Source organism: Rattus norvegicus, chromosome 2 (genome assembly GCF_021556685.1).
Source record: "Rattus norvegicus strain SHRSP/BbbUtx chromosome 2, alternate assembly SHRSP_T2T, whole genome shotgun sequence".
Lineage (NCBI taxonomy): Eukaryota > Metazoa > Chordata > Mammalia > Rodentia > Muridae > Rattus > Rattus norvegicus.
The window spans coordinates 62,061,279-62,085,081 of NC_141535.1; the positions used below are offsets into that span (position 1 = coordinate 62,061,279).

General features: G+C 40.8%; 1 protein-coding gene across 2 annotated transcripts in view; it reads left to right on the forward strand.

Annotated features, from left to right (window-relative positions):
• The window catches only part of Adamts12 (ADAM metallopeptidase with thrombospondin type 1 motif, 12), a 307,826-nt gene that overhangs the window by 247,073 nt on the left and 36,950 nt on the right, over positions 1 to 23,803 (forward strand). For both annotated transcript variants that reach the window (NM_001106420.4, XM_087618470.1), the window contains 2 exon segments: positions 6,400 to 7,506; positions 15,444 to 15,596. In NM_001106420.4, coding sequence (NP_001099890.2) covers positions 6,400 to 7,506; positions 15,444 to 15,596 — 1,260 coding nt within the window.

Genomic DNA, 23,803 nt, shown 5'->3' on the forward strand with positions numbered 1-23,803 from the left:
TGTCTGTGAAATACAGCAATGTGGCACTTCCTAAATTTCATCAGAAACATATTCTGTTTGGAAACAGTTTGAGAGTCATCTTTTCTCGCTTTGCAGGAATTCACAATATACATAATGATTGCTGAGATCTGAGTCTCTCAAAACAAAATGACTTAGTCTCACCAAATAATTGCAAAAATCAAAAGAAAAAAATGTTTCAATTGGTTTCTACAGCAACATACCATCTCTCACTTGAGACTAGAAGTGCACTAGAGTGCATCTGAGGGGACATAAAGTAAACCATCCAAAAACAAATGTGCTTAGGGTCTAGGAATATCCATAATCTGCCCTTCCTCTGCCTGAACAAAATGCACAAATGAACAAAACAATCAATCAACCAAGTTTCTAGAAATCTTTTAAGCAAAATCTGTTAGTAAAGGTGTTCTAGTATTATGGCAGCCAGATACATACACAGAGATGTGGTGGTTTGCATGAGAATGGCTCTCACAGGCTCATATGTTTGAATGATTGGTCTTCAGTTGTTAGAACTGTTTGGGAAGGATTAGGAGGCATGACCTTGATAGAGGAGATATGTTACTGAACACAGGCTTTAGGCTTTAAAAGCTCTCACCATCACCTCTCCTGCCTTGTTCTCATGCTCAGCTACTACCCATCACCATGCTGGTCTCCCGGTCTCCCTGCTACCATGCTCACCGCCATGATGGTCATAGACGCAAACCCTCTTGAACTGTGAGCCCAGCAAGCGCCTTATTTTATAAGTTGACTTGGTCATAGTGCCTTATCACAATATAAAAGTAACTGAGAAAAATAGGTTAAAGGGAGATTTTATTAGCTCATGGCTTCAGTTTCCAGTATATTTCTTGTTGGCTCCACTGGTTTTCTGCCCACAGCAAGGAACAGCATCATGGAGGAAGTGCATGGTGAGAGAAAGGTATTCACTTTATGTCACTTATAGAACAATGATAGGAAAAGGCTAAGGAAAAATACACGGTTCAAATCCTGGGCCTGGGATCTGCTTCCTACAAACAAGACTTTCTGCTCAATACCACTTTCCAGTGATGCTATCCTACCATAAGCCATCAGGGTATTTATCCATTGGTTAGGATAAAGTGTCTGCTGTCTGACCACTTTGTAGTGAATGGTTCACTAGGCTGGGATCAGGCCTTTAAGGGAGGATAGTTCTAGAGAATCACTTCAGATCCAAGCAGTAACGAAGACAGAGTACCCAAACAGACCAGATATTAGTTGACAGAGATGAATTTCCAATAGCTCTTCAAAAAGAAGGCATGGGAGCAAACACAGTGCCAAGAAAGTACCCGTGAAGTCCTGCAGGAGTTCCTGCAAACTGAAGGAAAAGCATAGAGAGACAGGGGACATTCGTGAGCCTTACCTCCAGGATTCTCACTTAGGGTCTCCCGTGAGTTGATGCTCTGACCTGTGTTACTTCTTTGGGAATGAAGCTTCTACAAGTGCCAGGATCCCAGTTCTTTCCAAATATGGCAGCCTGTGTTCTTCTGGCTCCTGGGGAATGTTCCTGGGCACTCCTATTTGCAAGAACTACTCAGAAAGCTGGTTCCCAGCTCTGCCAATTCTTTTTTATTGTGGCTGTTTTTACTCATCTAAGATATGGAATTACTTTCTTAGAGTTTCCATAATGGAGTCTCAAAAACTAACTGTCCAAAAAGTGAGAAATCTCTTGTATTATAGCTTAGAAGGCAGAGATCCTAGATCAATTTTTAAAGAGGCTAACTTCCTGAGTTCTGTAAGGGAGCATGATTTCATGACTCCCTTTCCCTCCATATGGTAGTTGCCTAAAAATTTTTGGGGTCCCTTGATTTGTAAGTACACCACTGCAATCTTATAGTACTCTTCCTATAAGATACTTGTCTGTTTAAAATTTTATAAGAATACTGATCATGGGGCTGGAAAGATGGCTCAGTGGTTAAGACCACTGACTGCTCTTCCAGAGGTCCTGAGTTCAAATCCCAGCAACCACATGGTGGTTCACAACCATCTGTAATGGGATCTGATCCCTTCTTCTGGTGTGTTTCAAGACATCTACAGTGTACTTATATATAATAAACAAATAAATCTGTATTTTTTAAAAAAAGAATACTGATCACACAGGGTTAGCACCTACTCAAAAGACCTCATTTTAAGTTGATTTCCATATAAAAGAACTGTCTCTAAGTTGGATCACAGTCTGAGGCAGAAGTCATTTGGACTCTGATGTTCCTACATTTGGAGAGGAGAGGGGACACATTTTCACTAATAACAGGCAATGTTTTAGCTTAGGTCAAACATAATTTTTGGTATGAACCTCACTCATTCACTTACAACTTCCTGAAACATATAGAAATGTTTTATGTGTGAAATATTGGCCGTTTCTTACAAAGCCTCTTTAGTCTCAAACCTCTGATAAGTTCCTGCTGTGTTTTGAATAACCTAGCTCAGTGCTGTATCTCTGTGCCAACAGTGAGTTCCTCTTGCTCCTATGAACCTCAGGTAGGTGGAGTTGGCCAACTTAGCAGCAGGCCTCTTTCTCAGCAGGCTTTCCCCAGAGGCTTTAACCCAGGGATGGTAGATAGGCAGAATGATCTCCCAGAGAGCACACAAATAGAATGAGTAGCAAGCTGCTTTCCTGGTACAGAGTTCAAAATTATAAGGTCAGGGCATATGATAATCATAGCTGAAGCTGGTTGTGAGAATTCCAAAAGTACCAATTGAGATGGGCTTTAAGTATGTATCACGAAGCTGCATTTATCTCATCTAAACGGCTTGACAGCTCCTGAGGAGATAAACATAGTTGAAGGAGCTCCAGGTTGAATACAAAGAGAACTGTTTGTTCTGTTGACAAAGAGAAAAGGCAGCTTCCTGTTTGGGCTCAGCCTAGTTGATAGATAGCATGGTCCTGTTGGGTACAACATGCCCCATGCTAAGGATGGCTAAGAAATGGCCACTGCAGGTCACTTGACAGAGTGGGTGTCTCCTGGGAAAGGAAAGTACATAAGGCTATGCCAGAGAACATTTGTGTCCATCCCAATCCTTGGTTTCCATGACTGATGTTTGAATTGGATAGCCAAGCATCCAGAATTTAATTAATAAGAAATTTCTAGCTTTTAAAAATTTGCCACTGTTATAGCTTTTATATATCTATCTTGATGTTTTAAGATGTAGTAGACCAAAGAACCCACCTTTGTAGACCATTACTAGTTAAGAAAATTCTTCTATATTTAACTACCAAAACCTCATCTATTTCAACTCAAGAAACCACTTAATGGCTATTACTTGTCTTCACGTTTCTCTTGTATGTTTACCAAATTCACAATTAATAAGATTGTTGAGTTCTTTGTAGGTTAAAAGGTCACATGTGCAGAGCTGAAGAGAGGACTCGGTGATTTATAATGCTCCCCCCGATTCTTCCAGAGGACACAAGTTTAGTTCTAGCACCCAAGTTAGGCAGCTTATAACTTCCTGTTATACCAGCTCCAGAAGATATGACTTCCTCTTTTAGCCTCTGTAGAAAGCATTCACACATAGACATACACATAAAAATTCAGGTACACAGACAGACAGACAGACAGACATGGTGATAAACAAACAAACAAAGCAAATCTCTAAACACAAAGGATCATATTTTGCCTGCTTTGGTTTTCCCAGGGTAGCTGAGCCTAAAATCATGCAGTCTTTAGATAGTTTTCTAGATGTGTGCCTGAGTCTAGTTTACTCCTCTGAGAAGATAGTGTTGTGTACCATAATCCAAAAGAGTGGTAGAAATGCCCGTTGTCATTGTTATCGTCAATATTATCAAAGGCATCGTTATTATTGTAAGAATAACAATGACTTCTAAAGACCAGTTGCCTCATATTTGTTCTACAGATGCTCATACTATAAATATTGACTGGTGTGTGTGTGTGTGTGTGTGTGTGTGTGTGTGTGTGACTTTGTTTTGTATGTGTGTTCTTCTTCACTGGGATCACATAGTCCCCACAGTAGCCTTGAAAAGCAGGTATCAATTTCTCTCAATTTCCAGAAAAGTGAGTTAAAATTTTATATATATATATGCAGATCGAAGAACTTAAGCCATTTCTCATAGGCCTTGCTTTTTTTCATAATTCAATATGGTAGAAACAGAGAACACATATTTCAAAGCTTTTTAATTAATAAAAAATTTGAAATGTATCATGCACTTTCACATCCCCATAGGCATTACAAATCCTATAAGTCAAAACAATTCAGAAGCTTGGGGAAGACATAATGACCTTAGGTCATTAGGTATTCTGATGCCTCTTGGAGAGAAAAATTTCAAGAGGGGCCCATTAGCCTTGTTTCCGAATCCTATCTAAAAAACAAAGCCAGACTTTGAGAAAATGTGTTCAGGCACACATTGAGAATTACTTTGTTGCATTTATAAATTTTACAGTGTGAAGATTTGAAAACCCAAGGAGTTCAGACTAGGATGTAATGAGAGGTAACTAAATTGAATGAGCTATAAAGTTTCTTCATGCTCAAAAGTGACAGAGATCCGAGACAAAGCAGAAAAATAAATACCTACAACTTGCTTGTTCTGGACTCCTGGTGAATTGCAGAAGGGGCCACTGAAGCACCAGAAGATAATATTTTCTATTGATGACCTCATCTTTATTGGGAAAATAGCATGTGTCCTGGGAGTAAAGCATAGTCCCCACTGAGGATTAGCCCTGTGACTACTGGCCAGTCCCAGGACCAGGCAGTTGAGTGCTTCGTGGACAGCATCATGAACCTAAGGCTATACTTGGCTGTTGCCTTGGTCTATAATCTCCTGCGTTCATCGGAGCTTCTTGTTTTCAAAGGCACTGATTTTGCAGAGCAATTATGCATGTCTGAGTGATTGTGCTTGATTGAAACAAAATAAAGGAGGAGATTTTTACACCAATAGGACTGGAGGAAGCAAGGAAGCTGAGCTAAAAAAAAATGCAGAAGCTTGTAGGTACCATTTTCCCCATTCCTATTTTTTCCCAGAAAATAAAACAACCCCTTGGCAAATATATATAGTGATCAAATATTGTAAGAATTATCCTGTCATGTAATTATGAATACAAAATGGACCCCACCTCAGGGTTACTCTTCCAAAATCAAAAGCACCCTGTGTTGCATGGCTTTGGTGAAGAAAGCGTATAAATAAACCTGATTTTTCATTGAAGCTGACTGACTCGCAGCCTTTCAAGTGAGTCCTGGGGCCTTCAGCTCCTCTCTTGTGTGTGTGTGTGTTGGGGGTGTGGGGGTGGGATAATCACTCCTGCCTTGTAAATCTTGCAGAGATGTTGCAAATATCACACAGAATAATGGCTATGAGGCCCTGTGAAATCCATCGGATATTAGGCAGGCATACCCTTAAGAAGCCTGCTTTGATGTCAGTGATACAAGATAGAGAATAAAAATCAATATAAAATGCACAGCCAAGGAACCTGAGTACGTCATGTTCCAGAGCCAAGGGAACCTGAGTATGCCATGTTCCAGTGCCAGCTACTTGTTGGTTCAATTAGCATGTCATTGGCAAAAGTAAAAATGGAGCAAGTTTGGCAAAAGTATGGACTGTTCAAAATAACTAATTTTCCTGTGCTACATAGCAGCCATGTATAATTAGCAGGCATAGAAGTGGATGAAACAGGTTTTAAACTAAACTCAGAGGATGGAGTGCCCTGTTGATTTCCCCTGGCCCCGAAAAGGGGAATCTAGATGCCTGTGCTTCAGCAAACCTTCCAGAATGTAAAAGGAAGTTAGAATGGGAAACACGGGACTTTCCCAGCTTTCATATTATTATCCTATTGATGGAAGAACCCAATTCTTTGAGAAAGTGTATTTTCCACATTTGATTAACTTTTTGTCTTTCAAGTTCAGTGGGAAAAACACTTAGATCTTAAGCATATTTGAGTATGGTGAGTATCTGACTTTTATCAGAATTCTACCTGCCATAGATAAATAACTTTCACCTGGGAGGAAAAAAACATGAATTCTAATAATTATTTTCTAAATATAAAATTTTTCACAAAAGCTAGCTTAGTATGATTCTGAGAATCCGGGAACATTTTTTGTATCAATTCACTAGCATCGTAGCCCTAAGAAGAGCTCATAGTCTCTCACTGAGGTGTAATGGGGGAGCAATTTAACTCATTGCACTTCTTATAAATGGTGGTGTCCAGTTATCAAGACCCAAAAAGCCTTCAGTTTGACTCTATCATGGGCACTGTTCAGATTGGCTCTGGGCCCAGGCTGGTCTCTAGGAGACAATGGAAAACTAAAAGCATAGAAATCAAATGGTGCTAGGGCATCAACTTCATAATTCAATCACCACTAGGCCTGACCATGAAAAGGAAGGCATCTTTTCCCACCAAGCTAATAGCTATCTCTATTTTCCAGTGCTCTGTTTCCTGTGGTGGTGGAGTGCGGATTCGCAGTGTCACATGTGCCAAGAACCTTAATGAACCCTGTGACAAGACACGGAAACCCAACAGTCGAGCTCTGTGCGGCCTCCAGCAGTGCCCATTCAGCCGTAGAGTTCTGAAACCCAATAAAGATACAGTTCCCAGTGGGAAAAATCCAACAACATCAGAACATGACCACTTCAAGCCCATCCCAGCATCTACATCCAGGCCCACGCCACTGTCCACACCCACAGTGCCTGAGTCTGTGAGCACAAGTACCCCCACAATCAACAGCCTTGGCTCCACCATAACATCCCAAGAAGAACCAGATGGGATAGGATGGCAGAATAATTCAACCCAAGCTGAAGAGGACTCCCACATCCCTACTTCTGTTGGAAGCACTTCCCAGACTCCCCTCACTTCCTGGTCTTGGAGTATGCAGCCCGATGATGAAAACGTTTCCAGTTCAGCTATAGGTCCAACTTCAGAGAGTGACTTTTGGGCAACCACAAGTGATTCTGGCTTATCATCTAGCAATGCTATGACTTGGCAGGTAACTCCATTTTATAGCACTGCGACCACAGATCCGGAAGTGGAGATACATAGTGGCTCAGGGGAAGACAGTGACCAGCCTTTAAACAAGGAGGAAAAAAATTCTGTGCTATGGAACAAGATCAGAGTACCTGAACGTGATGCTCCCATGGAGATGGATGCAGAAATACCACTTGGACCTCCACCAACATCTTATGTGACAGAAGAGTCCTCATGGCCTCCCTTCAGTACAATGATGAAAAGCTCACTACCTGCCTCATCCTTCAAAAATGAGACACCCAGGGATGAGGGGATGATCACTGAAAAATCAGGGAATATTCCACTCCCTCTTGGAAGAGACCACCAGACAACATCCCCAGAGAAGTTAGGAAACAATGACCAATTGGCATCAGCAAATAGTACAAATCCAACCCAAGGCTCTGGGCCTGTCCTGACTGAGGAAGATGCCTCCACTCTGATTGAGGAGGGATTTTTGCTAAATGCTTCCAATTACAAGCATCTCATGAAGGACCACAGCCCTGCACATTGGATTGTTGGAAATTGGAGTAAAGTAAGAGATTCTGTTTCCTTAGACCTGATTTCTTAGGAAAAATGTCTAGGAATGGTATATTGTGCAAATTCCAAAATGAACTTGCATTAAAACGTCTAATTGTGCCCAGAGGTACACATTTGTAATCTTAGCTCTTGGGAGGTTAAGACAGAGGTAGACTGTGAATTGAATGCCAACCTGAATGCAGAGCAGATTTGGAAAGCAGCCCAGTTACATAAAAAGATTTTGTTGAAATAAAAGAGAAGGGAAATGTAAAGAAAGGAGGAACAGAAGTGATGGAGAGAGAAGGGAAGGAAAGGGTGAGAGGAAAGGGAGGGAATAAAAGATAGGTGGTAGATAGGTGATAGATAATGATAATTGATAGATAATAGGTTGTAGATAGGTTATAAGTAGGTAGGTAGATAATGATGATTGATAGGTGGACAAATAGATAATAGATGATGTAGAGGGATGATAAATAAGTAGGTAGAATGATAGAAGATAGATACATAGATACATAGATGAAAAACATTTGTAATGACAATTACAACCATCTTTATTCCAGCTCCCCAAATGGGAAGGAGAAGAATAAACATATTATTTATAAAACAATGTGTACATGCAAGTACATATTTATATATAATTTATAAATACTAGAGGAAAGATATATGATAAAACACAAATGAGAAGAAGTGTCTATTTGGAGACCTGAACCACTTACTATGTGAGCATGGAGAATCCATCACCTCTCTGTGTCTGGTGTTTAAGCTACAGGCTGACATGTCTAGGGTGGAACATCTCTGGTGTCCCTTCAACTGAGCACTCCAGAGGTCCTATGATGAGTTACAGCTACAGGAATCTGTCTTCAAATTTCCATCAGAAAGCTAAATCTCAGAATTTGTTTAAAATTGTAAAATAATCACAATTGGAATGGACGTCTGAGACAAACTCTCTCAAACAATTCTATAGTTTACTGTGTCAAAAAAAATTTTATACCCAAGTGTAATACATTCTTTTATCAAGGTGTGTGTGTGTGTGTGTGTGTGTGTGTGTGTGTGTGTGTGTATGTATACATGCATTGATATATACATATCAAAGGGATATATCAAAAGATATTGGGATATATATCAAAAAGGGACAGATCTATTCTTTGATTTTATATGAATATTTAGTATTTTTATTTTTGTGGTCATAATAAGCTTGACAGGAAATACCTATCAGAGGTAAGCTGCTTTACTAATATATAATTGCATATTATGAACCTTATCTATTTACAGAGCTATTTACCAAACTTCATTATCTAATTCTCTTTTTTTTGTTTGTTTGCTCGTTTTGAGTTGCCTCATTAAGAAATTCACTATAGCTCACTGAAAAAATGTAATATTTAAGAAGAACTATGCATTATAAATGTTAGCCCCTACTTTCAAGCTTTAGATAGTTGGTTTTCTATTTCTAAATCCTTTGAGATACCAAAATGATTTCCTACCTATTTTAATTTGAAAATTTAATAAGTTTAGTTTATGCATTTATAAATTAATGTAATCACACACAAATAATTCAAGTTTTTTAACTTTGTTTTTACTTTCTTTTCTAAAGAGAGGCAAACTACAGCAGTTAATTAAGCTTCTAATATAATATAGCTATTAATATAATAACAAAACATAGAGCAATTTAAAAGGCATACTAATTTCCAGAACATTCTCATGTATCAACTCTTCTGGTTTTTCTTTTGGCTGTCCTAGAGAGTAGATGATGTCTAGCCCATGCATGCTGATGGACAAGTAGATAACCTCAGATGCTAATGGCTAAGTAAATGTCCAAGGACTCACATTCAGGGGCTTGATGGACTTTCTCTATTCACTGTAACCTACTGTCTCTATGCTGATTCCTGGCAACAATTTACAAATTAAGAGTGAAGCATTCGTTTGTGTAAGTTAACCTCCGTGGATCATGGTATTGATTTTACCCGCAACATGTGGGTAAATTCAAAACTGCAAAGGTTTCTATGCCAAGTCTGTAATTATTTCCATTTGAACTATGTCTTCTCATGGGTTTATGCTCTAAAGGGAGTTATCCCATTTCTTTCCACTGGTGAATCAACATCTTATCTCTATTCACAAAACTCCAGCTTCAGAGATAAAAAGATGTTCGTGCTCAAAGTGATCTCATTTATTGAAAGGAGATGAATGAGTCTCATAGGCCAAGGTTTTAGTCATATTTCATGTGTGACAAATTTGAAAGTATTGTTGTGACAAGAGCTGACAGTGAAAACTGACAAGCCTGGAGGTAGGTTAGAAGAGGATTTCAAGCTAATTCTCATGAGTTCCCTACTGCAATACTTACTGTAGCCCAAAAACATTGATGACACACTACAGGTGAGCCTGAGAGAAATTATTAGAATCACACCAACTGAAGGACCAGGGATCTGAACTTGACTGGATAGCTGAGAACCACAATCCTTTCCTTTGCAAAGCAGAAACCATTACCATCCTCTGTGTCTTTGTTTTTTCTTGATGTTTCTTTGCTCGTATTACATATAAAAGCAAAGTCAGTTTTGTAACAGCCCTAAGTTGACAGATGAGAAAATCATGAATCCCACGAGAGTACATTTGATAATGACACAGAGGGCACCCCCTGGTTACTTTTGAATTCACAAAAAGCAAATATTCCCTCTGATATCAACACCATTGATTCAGTGTAGAAAATTTAAAGAAAAGTTGGCTTTCTCGGGATCTCTTAGAATGACTTCTTTCAAATAATACTCTCAAAATGTATTTTTCTTTATAAAATCATGCCTTATCCCTAAGAAGCAAAGAGAGAGGCTCTTGTCTTCAGATGTGTCAAAGAAATTCAATGGGTGTGGCCTTACCGGCCTCTGAGATGTCTAGGCATAGCTAGCATGTTTTAGTGTGTATTGGTCTGGGATTCTTGAGGAAGACAATAACCAGAGGTAGAATGGGTGGTAGGTACAGCTTTGAAATTGAGTGAGGTTACCCAAAAGCAACCTGCACACTGCAGAGACCTGTAGCCCAAGAGTGGAAAACTAGGAAACACCCATGTTTTAAATAGATGGCTAAAAAGATACCCCATGGGAAGTCTGGTAAGGAATAATCTAATAAGTAAGACGTATACAAAGACACCGTTTGTAGTTAGGAGTGAGTCAGCTTTGCACTTGATCATTGGCAGGTCTCTGGTGACACTGGGGAGGACAGTACTGAGTACTTAGCCTGTTAGTACTGAGTACTTAGACAGAAGCTGCAGTAGGAAGAGAGGACCCTTTAGGAGACTATCCCAGTGATTGTGGGGAAGCCCTACACTAGGACTATTAATAAGCGTGGACAGCCCTCCTCAGCTCAGAAGTTAGTATGGGAGGTTTAATTAAAAGTCCTCAGGAGGCAAAGGCCCTGGTGACTGTGAATTCAAAGCCATCTTGGGCTGCATAGCTAGTTCCAGATCATCCTGGATGTTCAATGACATCCTCAGAATAAGTAACGAAATACTAAATAAGTATTTGTTTGGGGATTAACCCCCCTCTTACCTTTTTATCCATGCTCAAATCCCAGGACAGTTGTGCCATTTCTGGATATAAGCATGTAGTAGTGATTTTGTCCCAATGAAGTTCAATAGACGCTATTCAGTTGACAAATGTTTATTAATTCGATAAACTAAAATTCAAGTTACTATGTTCAAGAAAATGAAAGCATAATAGAGTAGATATAAACTATAATGACTTTTGGTCCCAGGGGCTTAAACATTTTGATTATAATAAATCAAGACTTAATTCATTTAGACTCAAATGTTATCATTCAACTTTGACAAAAATAATTGTCTTATTAATTTGTCACGATTACCAAAAGGTTAGCAATAGTGTTATAGCTACCAAAACTGCTGTTTCCTAAGAAGTTTGGCTCTAGAAAGGCAACTGGATCATTTAAGCCTTTTAGAGCAACAAGAATATAATAAAAATTAGAGTTCTCTACTTGGCAGGGGCTCCTTACATGACAGGATTTAGTAACTACTCCTTTCATGTATTATTTACAAAAATAATGCATCATATATGGATTTACCAGAGAAAGTCAGAATTCAGAGTGGAAGCCTTGGGTTTTTGAGCATCTCAGGACCCCTGATGCTCATATCTGCCCGTTCTTGTAAACAGATCATTTATCTCTCAATTACAATGTCTCAGAAACCTAAGAATCTCTACTGATACTAATCTAACTCCGCCTCACTGGAACAAGCGTTAGTAGTGTTTGAAGTCAGATGACCTCATCAATTCAGTCATCTCCTTTTGGTCTCCTGCTAGTTGAAGGCTGGGTGGTTCCTAGGCTGGCAATACGAAGGGTTTGGAAGCTGGGGGGGGGGGGCCAGGAGGCACTTTTGTTTGTTATTAAATAATGATCACACTTAATGTATGAGAGACAAAAATGATAAAAATCCCTACATTATTCAGGAAATCTTGTGTAAGGAAGGATCCCCAAACCAAATGAACCAATGGCATCTCAATAGTTAGGAGTCCAGGACCCTTGGTGAGTACTTTCGCCCAAGACACCTGCCTTCACCTCATTGCTGGCCTGTGCATCCCTTTCCTGACCCTTTCAACACATCACTACAAGAGACGGAAGAGGCTTGTTCTCACTAAGTCAATGTCCTGCTTACGAACCTCTGTCTTTTAATACATACAGATCAGATGATCTGTGCACTGGCTCAATAATATAAGGGGGGTGATTTTAAAAAAAGGAAACGGTCTAAGGAAACATCAAATTGGAGTTGGATCTTTGCAGAAGCTGACTTTCTAATCTTGATGCTATTCTGTGTCCAATTTACACTTCAGAACTCTAAGGTGCCCAATCTCCTTTATCCATCCTCTATGTCCTTGTCTAGTGCTCTCATCCATGCGGCTTCTGCCTGGGATCTCCTACCCTGCCCACTCTGCCCTCAACATCCTGCATGTCCTTTGGGGTCAGTTTTAGCTTCCTCTTCTGTAAAGTTTTCTGATCCCTAACCTGGAAATCATTTTTAAAGTTTCCAAGAGTTTGATCTGAAATCTCTTGTAGGATATGCTGTCAGCTTCTCTCCTGCATTAAAAAGATTGCCCAGGGCCTTCACTGTACATAACACATCTCTTTTACTAATTAAAGTTTCAGAATTAATAACTGATGTAAAAGCTAGGCTGACCCTATTTTTTAAAAAAGCATGCAGTTTGAAAATGCATTTGCTGGACTTGAATCCTGAGTAACTGTATCCTGACACTCCTTTGGTTATGTCTCTAAGAAGGTGATGGTTGTCTGTCTTCTAAGATAACCACGTTGCTACCAGAGCCCCAGGACAGAATGAAGTTACTCCTCTTCCTCCTCTTCCTTCTCCTCCTCCTCTTCCTCTTTCTCCTCCTCTTCCTCCTCCTCCTTCTCTCTTCCTCCTCTCCCTCCTTCTCTCTTCCTCCTCCTCCTCTCTTCCTCCTCCTCCTCTCTTCCTCCTCCTTTCTCCCTCCTCCTCTCTTCCTCCTCCTCCTCTCTCCCTCCTCCTCTCTTCCTCCTCCTCCTCTCTCCCTCCTCCTCTCTTCCTCCTCCTCTCTCCCTCCTCCTCTCTTCCTCCTCCTCTCTTCCTCCTCCTCCTCTCTTCCTCCTCCTCCTCTCTTCCTCCTCCTCCTCTCTTCCTCCTCCTCTCTTCCTCCTCTTCCTTCTCTCTTCCTCCTCTCCCTCCTTCTCTCTTCCTCCTCTTTCTCTCTTCCTCCTCCTCCTTTTCTCTTCCTCCTCCTCCTCTCCTCCTCCTCTCCTCCTCTCTTTCTCCTCCTCCTCCTCCTTCTCCTCCTCCTCCAGGTCCTCTTGTTTCCTCCCATCCCCTACTTCCAATTTGAAAGCAATTAAATTTAAGAAAGACTCTAATCTACAGAATGCAATTTTTGTTTTGCTTTTTCTATTTTCTGTGGGTTTCCTCTGTCAGATTTACTTTTGGACCGTTGCAGGATGCCTAAATAGAAACTGTCAAAGAAAATTAAACCAATTCTGGTGCGGAGAATAAAACTTCAAGCTCCGGAAATAATACATATGACTTGCCACATAAATATGGCGCAGAGGACTACGGCTCTCTCTTGAGATTTAATGGGATCATTACTAGTCTGGCAATGTGGTCTCATTAGCAACTTCCTTAGGCTTTCCTAAACGTTACATTTTCCTTCTACGTCACAATATTAAGCTGTCACACTGTCTGTGTGAGCGTGTGCGGGGCAGTGTGCAGGAGTGATCCTCCATCCTGACAGCAACTCAACATGAGGGATTCTACAGTTGTCACCAGATTACAGGCTCGGGGGAGTCCATCATCTGCAAACGCTCACACCATTAGCAAATAACCAAACTGTGATTATTCACTGCACAGTTGTATCCTCCACCAGGAGGTTCTATCAACCTCATCATGTTCTCTTAGGTCCCTGCTGGGGTCAGCTGAAAGCTGGCCTGAGGTGGCTTCAGCTGAGTTGCCTGATTACGTTTCATGTTGACTCTTGTCTTCAAATGTGTGGCCCAGGCTTATGCTCACGGCAAAAGCAGAGTCCAGAGCAAAAGCAGAAAGCAAAACCTGGTAACTAGCATAGCATTTGCCACCATGTCCTATTAGACAAAAGCAGACACAAGAACAGCCTTAATTGGATTCCATCGCTGATGAGAGTGCGAGGGTGAATGACGGAGAACATTAGTGAGTTTAGTCCATGACATGGTCAGTGCATGTTAGCTGTCATTGTCTCTACTAGACAGATGTGTAATTATGCTCAAAGAGAATCCAGAAAGACTCAGCTCAAGTCCTAAAGGATTGTAAGGGTGAGAAGAAATTGCTTCTATAAATGAAAATTGAAATTAGATTATGACATTGGGTGTTTTTATTTTTCCCATTCTGTGACTGTAATTTGCCTAAGATATACATGTGACTATACATTTAAGTGTATTTATACATATGTATATAAACATACACATATACACATACATACACATACATATATGTAGATATATACACAAACTCATATATACATGTATATACATATATATACATATATATATATATTATAATACCAAAATTTACATCAGATGAAGCATCAAGTTGTATAGAGGGCAAATGTGTAGCCAAGGAAACATAAGGCTGCTCTTGATGTATATAATTTATCAAAAGAAACTTTCTTTTAAATATGCTTAGATCCCTCTTTTATGTATTCAGAAACAACCCTTTCCTAAGGGTGAGCAGGAGAAGAGGATATGAAATGGGGGGATAAAATGGGACAAACCATGTACTCTTCAAGGTGAATGCAAGCTAAATTTGTGATAATGAAGGAAACACCTTGAGGAAAATAAACTCTACCTATGAAAAAGGTCACTACCATGTTTTCTGCCACTGAATCAAGGAGTGAAGGGTAGCATTTTGCTAGTTCAGTGGTCAGAGTCAACAGTGGTGGCATGCTTTGGCCTTTGTGAAAATGTAGAATCTCAAATAAGCATTGAGCAAGTTCCTGGATGTTACCTAGAGACTCTAGAGTTTGAGAGGCACTACAGAATATATGACATGGGCTCTGAGGAAAGAACACCCCATCTTCCTCCATGGGCAAGCCAGTGTTAAGCTTCAGTGTCATTGTCTAGCCTATAATAGGACTAACCAGTACCACAAGGTTACCATTGAAAGAAAGTAGATAAAAGTCATTGCCACATCTCACATCTGACATCCTTTCTGAACTGGAGTAGTGTGGCCATGTGCCTATGGCCCAGGCATTTGTATCAATAAATGTATCAAGGAAAAGTGTATTTTCATTTGCTTTCCTTTGTATACAGCTGCAGATATTAAAGCTAGACATTCAAATTCCGTGTTTATTTATATCTGGGACAACCTTAGCACCCGGGACAGAAACCTGTGGCTCCAGGGCCACGGTGGTGGGTGGTCCTAAGAAAAGCTTTCAGTCTGTCTTCTCTTTCTCCCTGCTGCAGTGCTCTACCACCTGTGGGCTGGGGGCCTACTGGAGGAGTGTGGAGTGTAGCACCGGGATGAACGCTGACTGCGCCGACATTCAGAGGCCAGACCCTGCTAAGAAGTGCCACCTGCGCCCCTGTGCTGGCTGGCGAGTGGGAAACTGGAGCAAGGTAATCTTTGATGCTGTATTTTCAGGGGAAAGGGGGCGGGGGGTATGTGAACCCTTGACACAAACATCTGTTCTCCTCCCTTCTCTCTCCCTGCCTCCCTTCTGTATGTCTCTTTTAGAAAGCAAGGACCATTGGCTTACTCTTAAGTTATAGAAGACCTAGAAGTCAGACTTGTTATAAGTATGCAAAATTTTACCTGCGTGTCATTACTGTCTTGAGATAAGCTCAAGAAAACGTTCTCAAAATTAGTTGCTTTGTCTAGCATGCAGTTCAATATTTCTCAATTATTTCGATTTTGCATTGCATGAAAATTATAATTGTATAATGAATAATTATACATTGTCACATATATAATTAAGTCATGGCTCGATGGCTCTTCACAAAGAATGTTTCATTTGACTAAAATGAAAAGAAAGCAGAAGCATTAAGAATAATTTGGGGCTGAGGAATGGTCCAGCAGTTAGGAATGCTTTCTGTTCTTACAGAGGAACTGAGACTGGCTCCCAATATCCACATAGGGTGGCTCACGACCACCTGAGGCTGAAACTCCAGGGGACCTGATCCCAACCTCCAACCTTTACACATAAACATACAGGCATAGTAAATAATAATAATAATGGCAGCGGTGGCAGTGGTGGTGGTGGTGATGATGAAGATTGATGATGATACTTTAAAGAATAATCTACCATTAAAAAGTATCTTCCAGCAGCAGCTCTCTGCTCCCAGACCCGGTGAGAGAGAGACCCAACCGCCTGGTCAGGTGGGCACTCCTGAGGCTGCAGAGCGGAAGAGACCACCAACACTGCTCACCCCTGCCCACATCCAGGGCCCAAGAGGAAACTGTATAAGGCCTCTGGGCTCCCGTGGGGGAGGGCCCAGGAGCGGCAGGACACCTGCCTGAGACACCGCCGGAACCTGAAAGAAACAGACCGGATAAACAGTTCTCTGCACCCAAATCCCGTGGGAGGGAGAGCTAAACCTTCAGAGAGGCAGACAAGCCTGGGAAACCAGAAGAGACTGCTCCCTGCACACACATCTCGGACGCCAGAGGAAAAAGCCAAAGACCATCTGGAACCCTGGTGCACTGAAGCTCCCGGAAGGGGCGGCACAGGTCTTCCTGGTTGCTGCCGCTGCAGAGAGCCCCTGGGCAGCACCCCACGAGCGAACCTGAGCCTCGGGACCACAGGTAAGACCAAATTTTCTGCTGCAAGAAAGCTGCCTGGTGAACTCAAGACACAGGCCCACAGGAACAGCTGAAGACCTGTAGAGAGGAAAAACTACACGCCCGAAAGCAGAACACTCTGTCCCCATAACTGACTGAAAGAGAGGAAAACAGGTCTACAGCACTCCTGACACACAGGCTTATAGGACAGTCTAGCCACTGTCAGAAATAGCAGAACAAAGTAACACTAGAGATAATCTGATGGCGAGAGGCAAGCACAGGAACCCAAGCAACAGAAACCAAGACTACATGGCATCATCGGAGCCCAATTCTCCCACCAAAACAAACATGGAATATCCAAACACACCAGAAAAGCAAGATCTAGTTTCAAAATCATATTTGATCATGATGCTGGAGGACTTCAAGAAAGACATGAACACACTTAGGGAAACACAGGAAAACATTAATAAACAAGTAGAAGCCTACAGAGAGGAATCGCAAAAATCCCTGAAAGAATTCCAGGAAAACACAATCAAACAGTTGAAGGAATTAAAAATGGAAATAGAAGCAATCAAGAAAGAACACATGGAAACAACCCTGGATATAGAAAACCAAAAGAAGAGACAAGGAGCTGTAGATACAAGCTTCACCAACAGAATACAAGAGATGGAAGAGAGAATCTCAGGAGCAGAAGATTCCATAGAAATCATTGACTCAACTGTCAAAGATAATGTAAAGCGGAAAAAGCTACTGGTCCAAAACATACAGGAAATCCAGGACTCAATGAGAAGATCAAACCTAAGGATAATAGGTATAGAAGAGAGTGAAGACTCCCAGCTCAAAGGACCAGTAAATATCTTCAACAAAATCATAGAAGAAAACTTCCCTAACCTAAAAAAAGAGATACCCATAGACATACAAGAAGCCTACAGAACTCCAAATAGATTGGACCAGAAAAGAAACACCTCCCGTCACATAATTGTCAAAACACCAAACGCACAAAATAAAGAAAGAATATTAAAAGCAGTAAGGGAAAAAGGTCAAGTAACATATAAAGGGAGACCTCTCAGAATCACACCAGACTTCTCGCCAGAAACTATGAAGGCCAGAAGATCATGGACTGATGTCATACAGACCCTAAGAGAACACAAATGCCAGCCCAGGTTACTGTATCCAGCAAAACTCTCAATTAACATTGATGGAGAAACCAAGATATTCCATGACAAAACCAAATTTACACAATATCTTTCTACAAATCCAGCACTACAAAGGATAATAAATGGTAAAGCCCAACATAAGGAGGCAAGCTATACCCTAGAAGAAGCAAGAAACTAATCGTCTTGGCAACAAAACAAAGAGAATGAAAGCACCCAAACATAACCTCACATCCAAATATGAATATAACGGGAAGCAATAATCACTATTCCTTAATATCTCTCAATATCAATGGCCTCAACTCCCCAATAAAAAGACATAGATTAACAAACTGGATACGCAACGAGGACCCCGCATTCTGCTGCCTACAGGAAACACACCTCAGAGACAAAGACAGACACTACCTCAGAGTGAAAGGCTGGAAAACAATTTTCCAAGCAAATGGTCAGAAGAAGCAAGCTGGAGTAGCCATTCTAATGTCAAATAAAATCAATTTCCAACTAAAAGTCATCAAAAAAGATAAGGAAGGACACTTCATATTCATCAAAGGAAAAATCCACCAAGATGAACTCTCAATCCTAAATATCTATGCCCCAAATACAAGGGCACCTACATATGTAAAAGAAACCCTACTAAAGCTCAAAACACACATTGCACCTCACACAATAATAGTGGGAGATTTCAACACCCCACTCTCATCAATGGACAGATCATGGAAACAGAAATTAAACAGTGATGTCGACAGACTAAGAGAAGTCATGAGCCAAATGGACTTAACGGATATTTATAGAACATTCTATCCTAAAGCAAAAGGATATACCTTCTTCTCAGCTCCTCATGGTACTTTCTCCAAAATTGACCATATAATTGGTCAAAAAACGGGCCTCAACAGGTACAGAAACATAGAAATAATCCCATGCGTGCTATCGGACCACCACGGCCTAAAACTGGTCTTCAATAACAATAAGGGAAGAATGCCCACATATACTTGGAAATTGAACAATGCTCTACTCAATGATAACCTGGTCAAGGAAGAAATAAAGAAAGAAATTAAAGACTTTTTAGAATTTAATGAAAATGAAGATACAACATACTCAAACTTATGGGACACAATGAAAGCTGTGCTAAGAGGAAAACTCATAGCGCTGAGTGCCTGCAGAAAGAAACAGGAAAGAGCATATGTCAGCAGCTTGACAGCACACCTAAAAGCTCTAGAACAAAAAGAAGCAAATACACCCAGGAGGAGCAGAAGGCAGGAAATAATCAAACTCAGAGCTGAAATCAACCAAGTAGAAACAAAAAGGACCACAGAAAGAATCAACAGAACCAAAAGTTGGTTCCTTGAGAAAATCAACAAGATAGATAAACCCTTAGCCAGACTAATGAGAGGACACAGAGAGTGCGTCCAAATTAACAAAATCAGAAATGAAAAGGGAGACATAACTACAGATTCAGAGGAAATTCAAAAAATCATCAGATCTTACTATAAAAGCCTATATTCAACAAAACTTGAAAATCTTCAGGAAATGGACAATTTCCTAGACAGATACCAGGTATCGAAGTTAAATCAGGAACAGATAAACCAGTTAAACAACCCCATAACTCCTAAGGAAATAGAAGCAGTCATTAAAGGTCTCCCAACCAAAAAGAGTCCAGGTCCAGACGGGTTTAGTGCAGAATTCTATCAAACCTTCATAGAAGACCTCATACCAATATTATCCAAACTATTCCACAAAATTGAAACAGATGGAGCCCTACCGAATTCCTTCTACGAAGCCACAATTACTCTTATACCTAAACCACACAAAGACACAACAAAGAAAGAGAACTTCAGACCAATTTCCCTTATGAATATCGACGCAAAAATACTCAATAAAATTCTGGCAAACCGAATTCAACAGCACATCAAAACAATCATCCACCATGATCAAGTAGGCTTCATCCCAGGCATGCAGGGATGGTTTAATATACGGAAAACCATCAACGTGATCCATTATATAAACAAACTGAAAGAACAGAACCACATGATCATTTCATTAGATGCTGAGAAAGCATTTGACAAAATTCAACACCCCTTCATGATAAAAGTCCTGGAAAGAATAGGAATTCAAGGCCCATACCTGAACATGGTAAAAGCCATATACAGCAAACCAGTTGCTAACATTAAACTAAATGGAGAGAAACTTGAAGCAATCCCACTAAAATCAGGGACTAGACAAGGCTGCCCACTCTCTCCCTACTTATTCAATATAGTTCTTGAAGTTCTAGCCAGAGCAATCAGACAACAAAAGGAGATCAAAGGGATACAGATCGGAAAAGAAGAGGTCAAAATATCACTATTTGCAGATGACATGATAGTATATTTAAGTGATCCCAAAAGTTCCACCAGAGAACTACTAAAGCTGATAAACAACTTCAGCAAAGTGGCTGGGTATAAAATTAACTCAAATAAATCAGTTGCCTTCCTCTATACAAAAGAGAAACAAGCCGAGAAAGAAATTAGGGAAACGACACCCTTCATAATAGACCCAAATAATATAAAGTACCTCGGTGTGACTTTAACCAAGCAAGTAAAAGATCTGTACAATAAGAACTTCAAGACACTGAGGAAAGAAATTGAAGAAGACCTCAGAAGATGGAAAGATCTCCCATGCTCATGGATTGGCAGGATTAATATAGTAAAAATGGCCATTTTACCAAAAGCAATCTACAGATTCAATGCAATCCCCATCAAAATACCAATCCAATTCTTCAAAGAGTTAGACAGAACAATTTGCAAATTCATCTGGAATAACAAAAAAACCCAGGATAGCTAAAGCTATCCTCAACAATAAAAGGACTTCAGGGGGAATCACTATCCCTGAACTCAAGCAGTATTACAGAGCAATAGTGATAAAAACTGCATGGTATTGGTACAGAGACAGACAGATAGACCAATGGAATAGAATTGAAGACCCAGAAATGAACCCACACACCTATGGTCACTTGATTTTTGACAAAGGAGCCAAAACCATCAAATGGAAAAAAGATAGCATTTTCAGCAAATGGTGCTGGTTCAACTGGAGGGCAACATGTAGAAGAATGCAGATCGATCCATGCTTATCACCCTGTACAAAGCTTAAGTCCAAGTGGATCAAGGACCTCCACATCAAACCAGACACACTCAAACTAATAGAAGAAAAACTAGGGAAGCATCTGGAACACATGGGCACTGGAAAAAATTTCCTGAACAAAACACCAATGGCTTATGCTCTAAGATCAAGAATCGACAAATGGGATCTCATAAAACTGCAAAGCTTCTGTAAGGCAAAGGACACTGTGGTTAGGACAAAACGGCAACCAACAGATTGGGAAAAGATCTTTACCAATCCTACAACAGATAGAGGCCTTATATCCAAAATATACAAAGAACTCAAGAAGTTAGACCGCAGGGAAACAAATAACCCTATTAAAAAATGGGGTTCAGAGCTAAACAAAGAATTCACAGCTGAGGAATGCCGAATGGCTGAGAAACACCTAAAGAAATGTTCAACATCTTTAGTCATAAGGGAAATGCAAATCAAAACAACCCTGAGATTTCACCTCACACCAGTGCGATTGGCTAAGATCAAAAACTCAGGTGACAGCAGATGCTGGCGAGGATGTGGAGAAAGAGGAACACTCCTCCATTGTTGGTGGGATTGCAGACTGGTAAAACCATTCTGGAAATCAGTCTGGAGGTTCCTCAGAAAATTGGACATTGAACTGCCTGAGGATCCAGCTATACCTCTCTTGGGCATATACCCAAAAGATGCCTCAACATATAAAAGAGACACGTGCTCCACTATGTTCATCGCAGCCTTATTTATAGTAGCCAGAAAATGGAAAGAACCCAGATGCCCTTCAACAGAGGAATGGATACAGAAAATGTGGTACATCTACACAATGGAATATTACTCAGCTATCAAAAACAACGAGTTTATGAAATTCGTAGGCAAATGGTTGGAACTGGAAAATATCATCCTGAGTGAGCTAACCCAATCACAGAAAGACATACATGGTATGCACTCATTGATAAGTGGCTATTAGCCCAAATGCTTGAATTACCCTAGATCCCTAGAACAAACGAAACTCAAGACGGATGATCAAAATGTGAATGCTTCACTCCTTCTTTAAATGAGGAAAAAGAATACCCTTGGCAGGGAAGGGAGAGGCAAACATTAAAACAGAGACTGAAGGAACACCCATTCAGAGCCTGCCCCACATGTGGCCCATACATATACAGCCACCCAATTAGACAAGATGGATGAAGCAAAGAAGTGCAGACCGACAGGAGCCGGATGTAGATCGCTCCTGAGAGACACAGCCAGAATACAGCAAATACAGAGGCGAATGCCAGCAGCAAACCACTGAACTGAGAATAGGTCCCCTATTGAAGGAATCAGAGAAAGAACTGGAAGAGCTTGAAGGGGCTCGAGACCCCAAAAGTACAACAATGCCAAGCAACCAGAGCTTCCAGGGACTAAGCCACTACCTAAAGACTATACATGGACTGACCCTGGACTCTGACCCCATAGGTAGCAATGAATATCCTAGTAAGAGCACCAGTGGAAGGGGAAGCCCTGGGTCCTGCTAAGACTGAACCCCCAGTGAACTAGTCTATGGGGGGAGGGCGGCAATGGGGGGAGGGTTGGGAGGGGAACACCCATAAGGAAGGGGAGGGGGGAGGGGGATGTTTGCCCGGAAACCGGGAAAGGGAATAACACTCGAAATGTATATAAGAAATACTCAAGTTAATAAAAAAAAAAAAGTATCTTCCATGATGGTACATGTCTGTAATCCCAGGATCCAAGGGAAGATAATCATGGGTTAAGAGTCATCCTGAGCTACTATTGGGAACGTATTGAAGAAGTAGGATCTTTTCAGAAGTGGGACCCTTTTCAGAAGTGTCATGGGAATAGTTTGAAGAAGTGTAGTTGGTAGGATATAGAGCAATGGTTCTCAAACTCTAAATGCTACAACACTTTAATGCAGTTCCTAAACTTGTAGTGATACCCTCCAATAAAATTATTTCATTGCTACTTTAAAAAAAAAAAGAGTCATCCTGAGCTATAGCCTAAGTTCTAGGTCAGCTGGGCTATACCAAACCTGCTCTCAAGAACAAACAAACAGAGGTATGTTCCCCATATTAGTATGCATTTTACAACCTTGTTCTACAAGGTCCCTTGAGAAAGGGACAGGTAAAGTCTTCAGATTAATCCAGATGCTTTGAAGACACCTCATCAGGCCATCTACCATCCTGGATTGAAACTGAGTCAGACCTTGGGAGACACGGCAGTCAGCAGCAGAGTTTGGGGCCAGGCAGGGAGCAAGAGAAGGTGTGAGCTATGGGTACCCCTTTTGTGTTTTATAAATTCCCAACACTAGGCTTCCCTAAATGTCTGTCACCTCTACAGAGATCGAGATTTTCTACAATAGAGAAAATAGAGACTTTGCAAAAGAGAAAAGTAGCTAGAAAGTCTGGAGAGGCCCAGGAGCCTCTGAAGTCTAAGTGTTAGCTCTTTTTTCTGGTAGCAAGTCTGTATCTCAACAGAAGACCATGTAGTATTTCACTAGACTGACTTACCCCCTAGGTAGACTTCCCTTCAGACAAGAGCATAAAACATCATTGTTGCCCTGAATGACCCTTCCTCCAAAGGAAGAGTCTGAATTTGGGAAAGAGAGGGCTGGCTCCCTGAGACATGCCCTAATGACACTTCAGCCTCCCTCTTTCTGTGTTGGTACTATAAGTTTTTAAAAGATGAATTCATATCCCTTTGAGGTTTCTTTTCCTTCCAACGAATAGCAAATCCAGAACACAACAACGACAAACCACCTCTCTATGATCATCTTCCATATCCAAAAATACCTA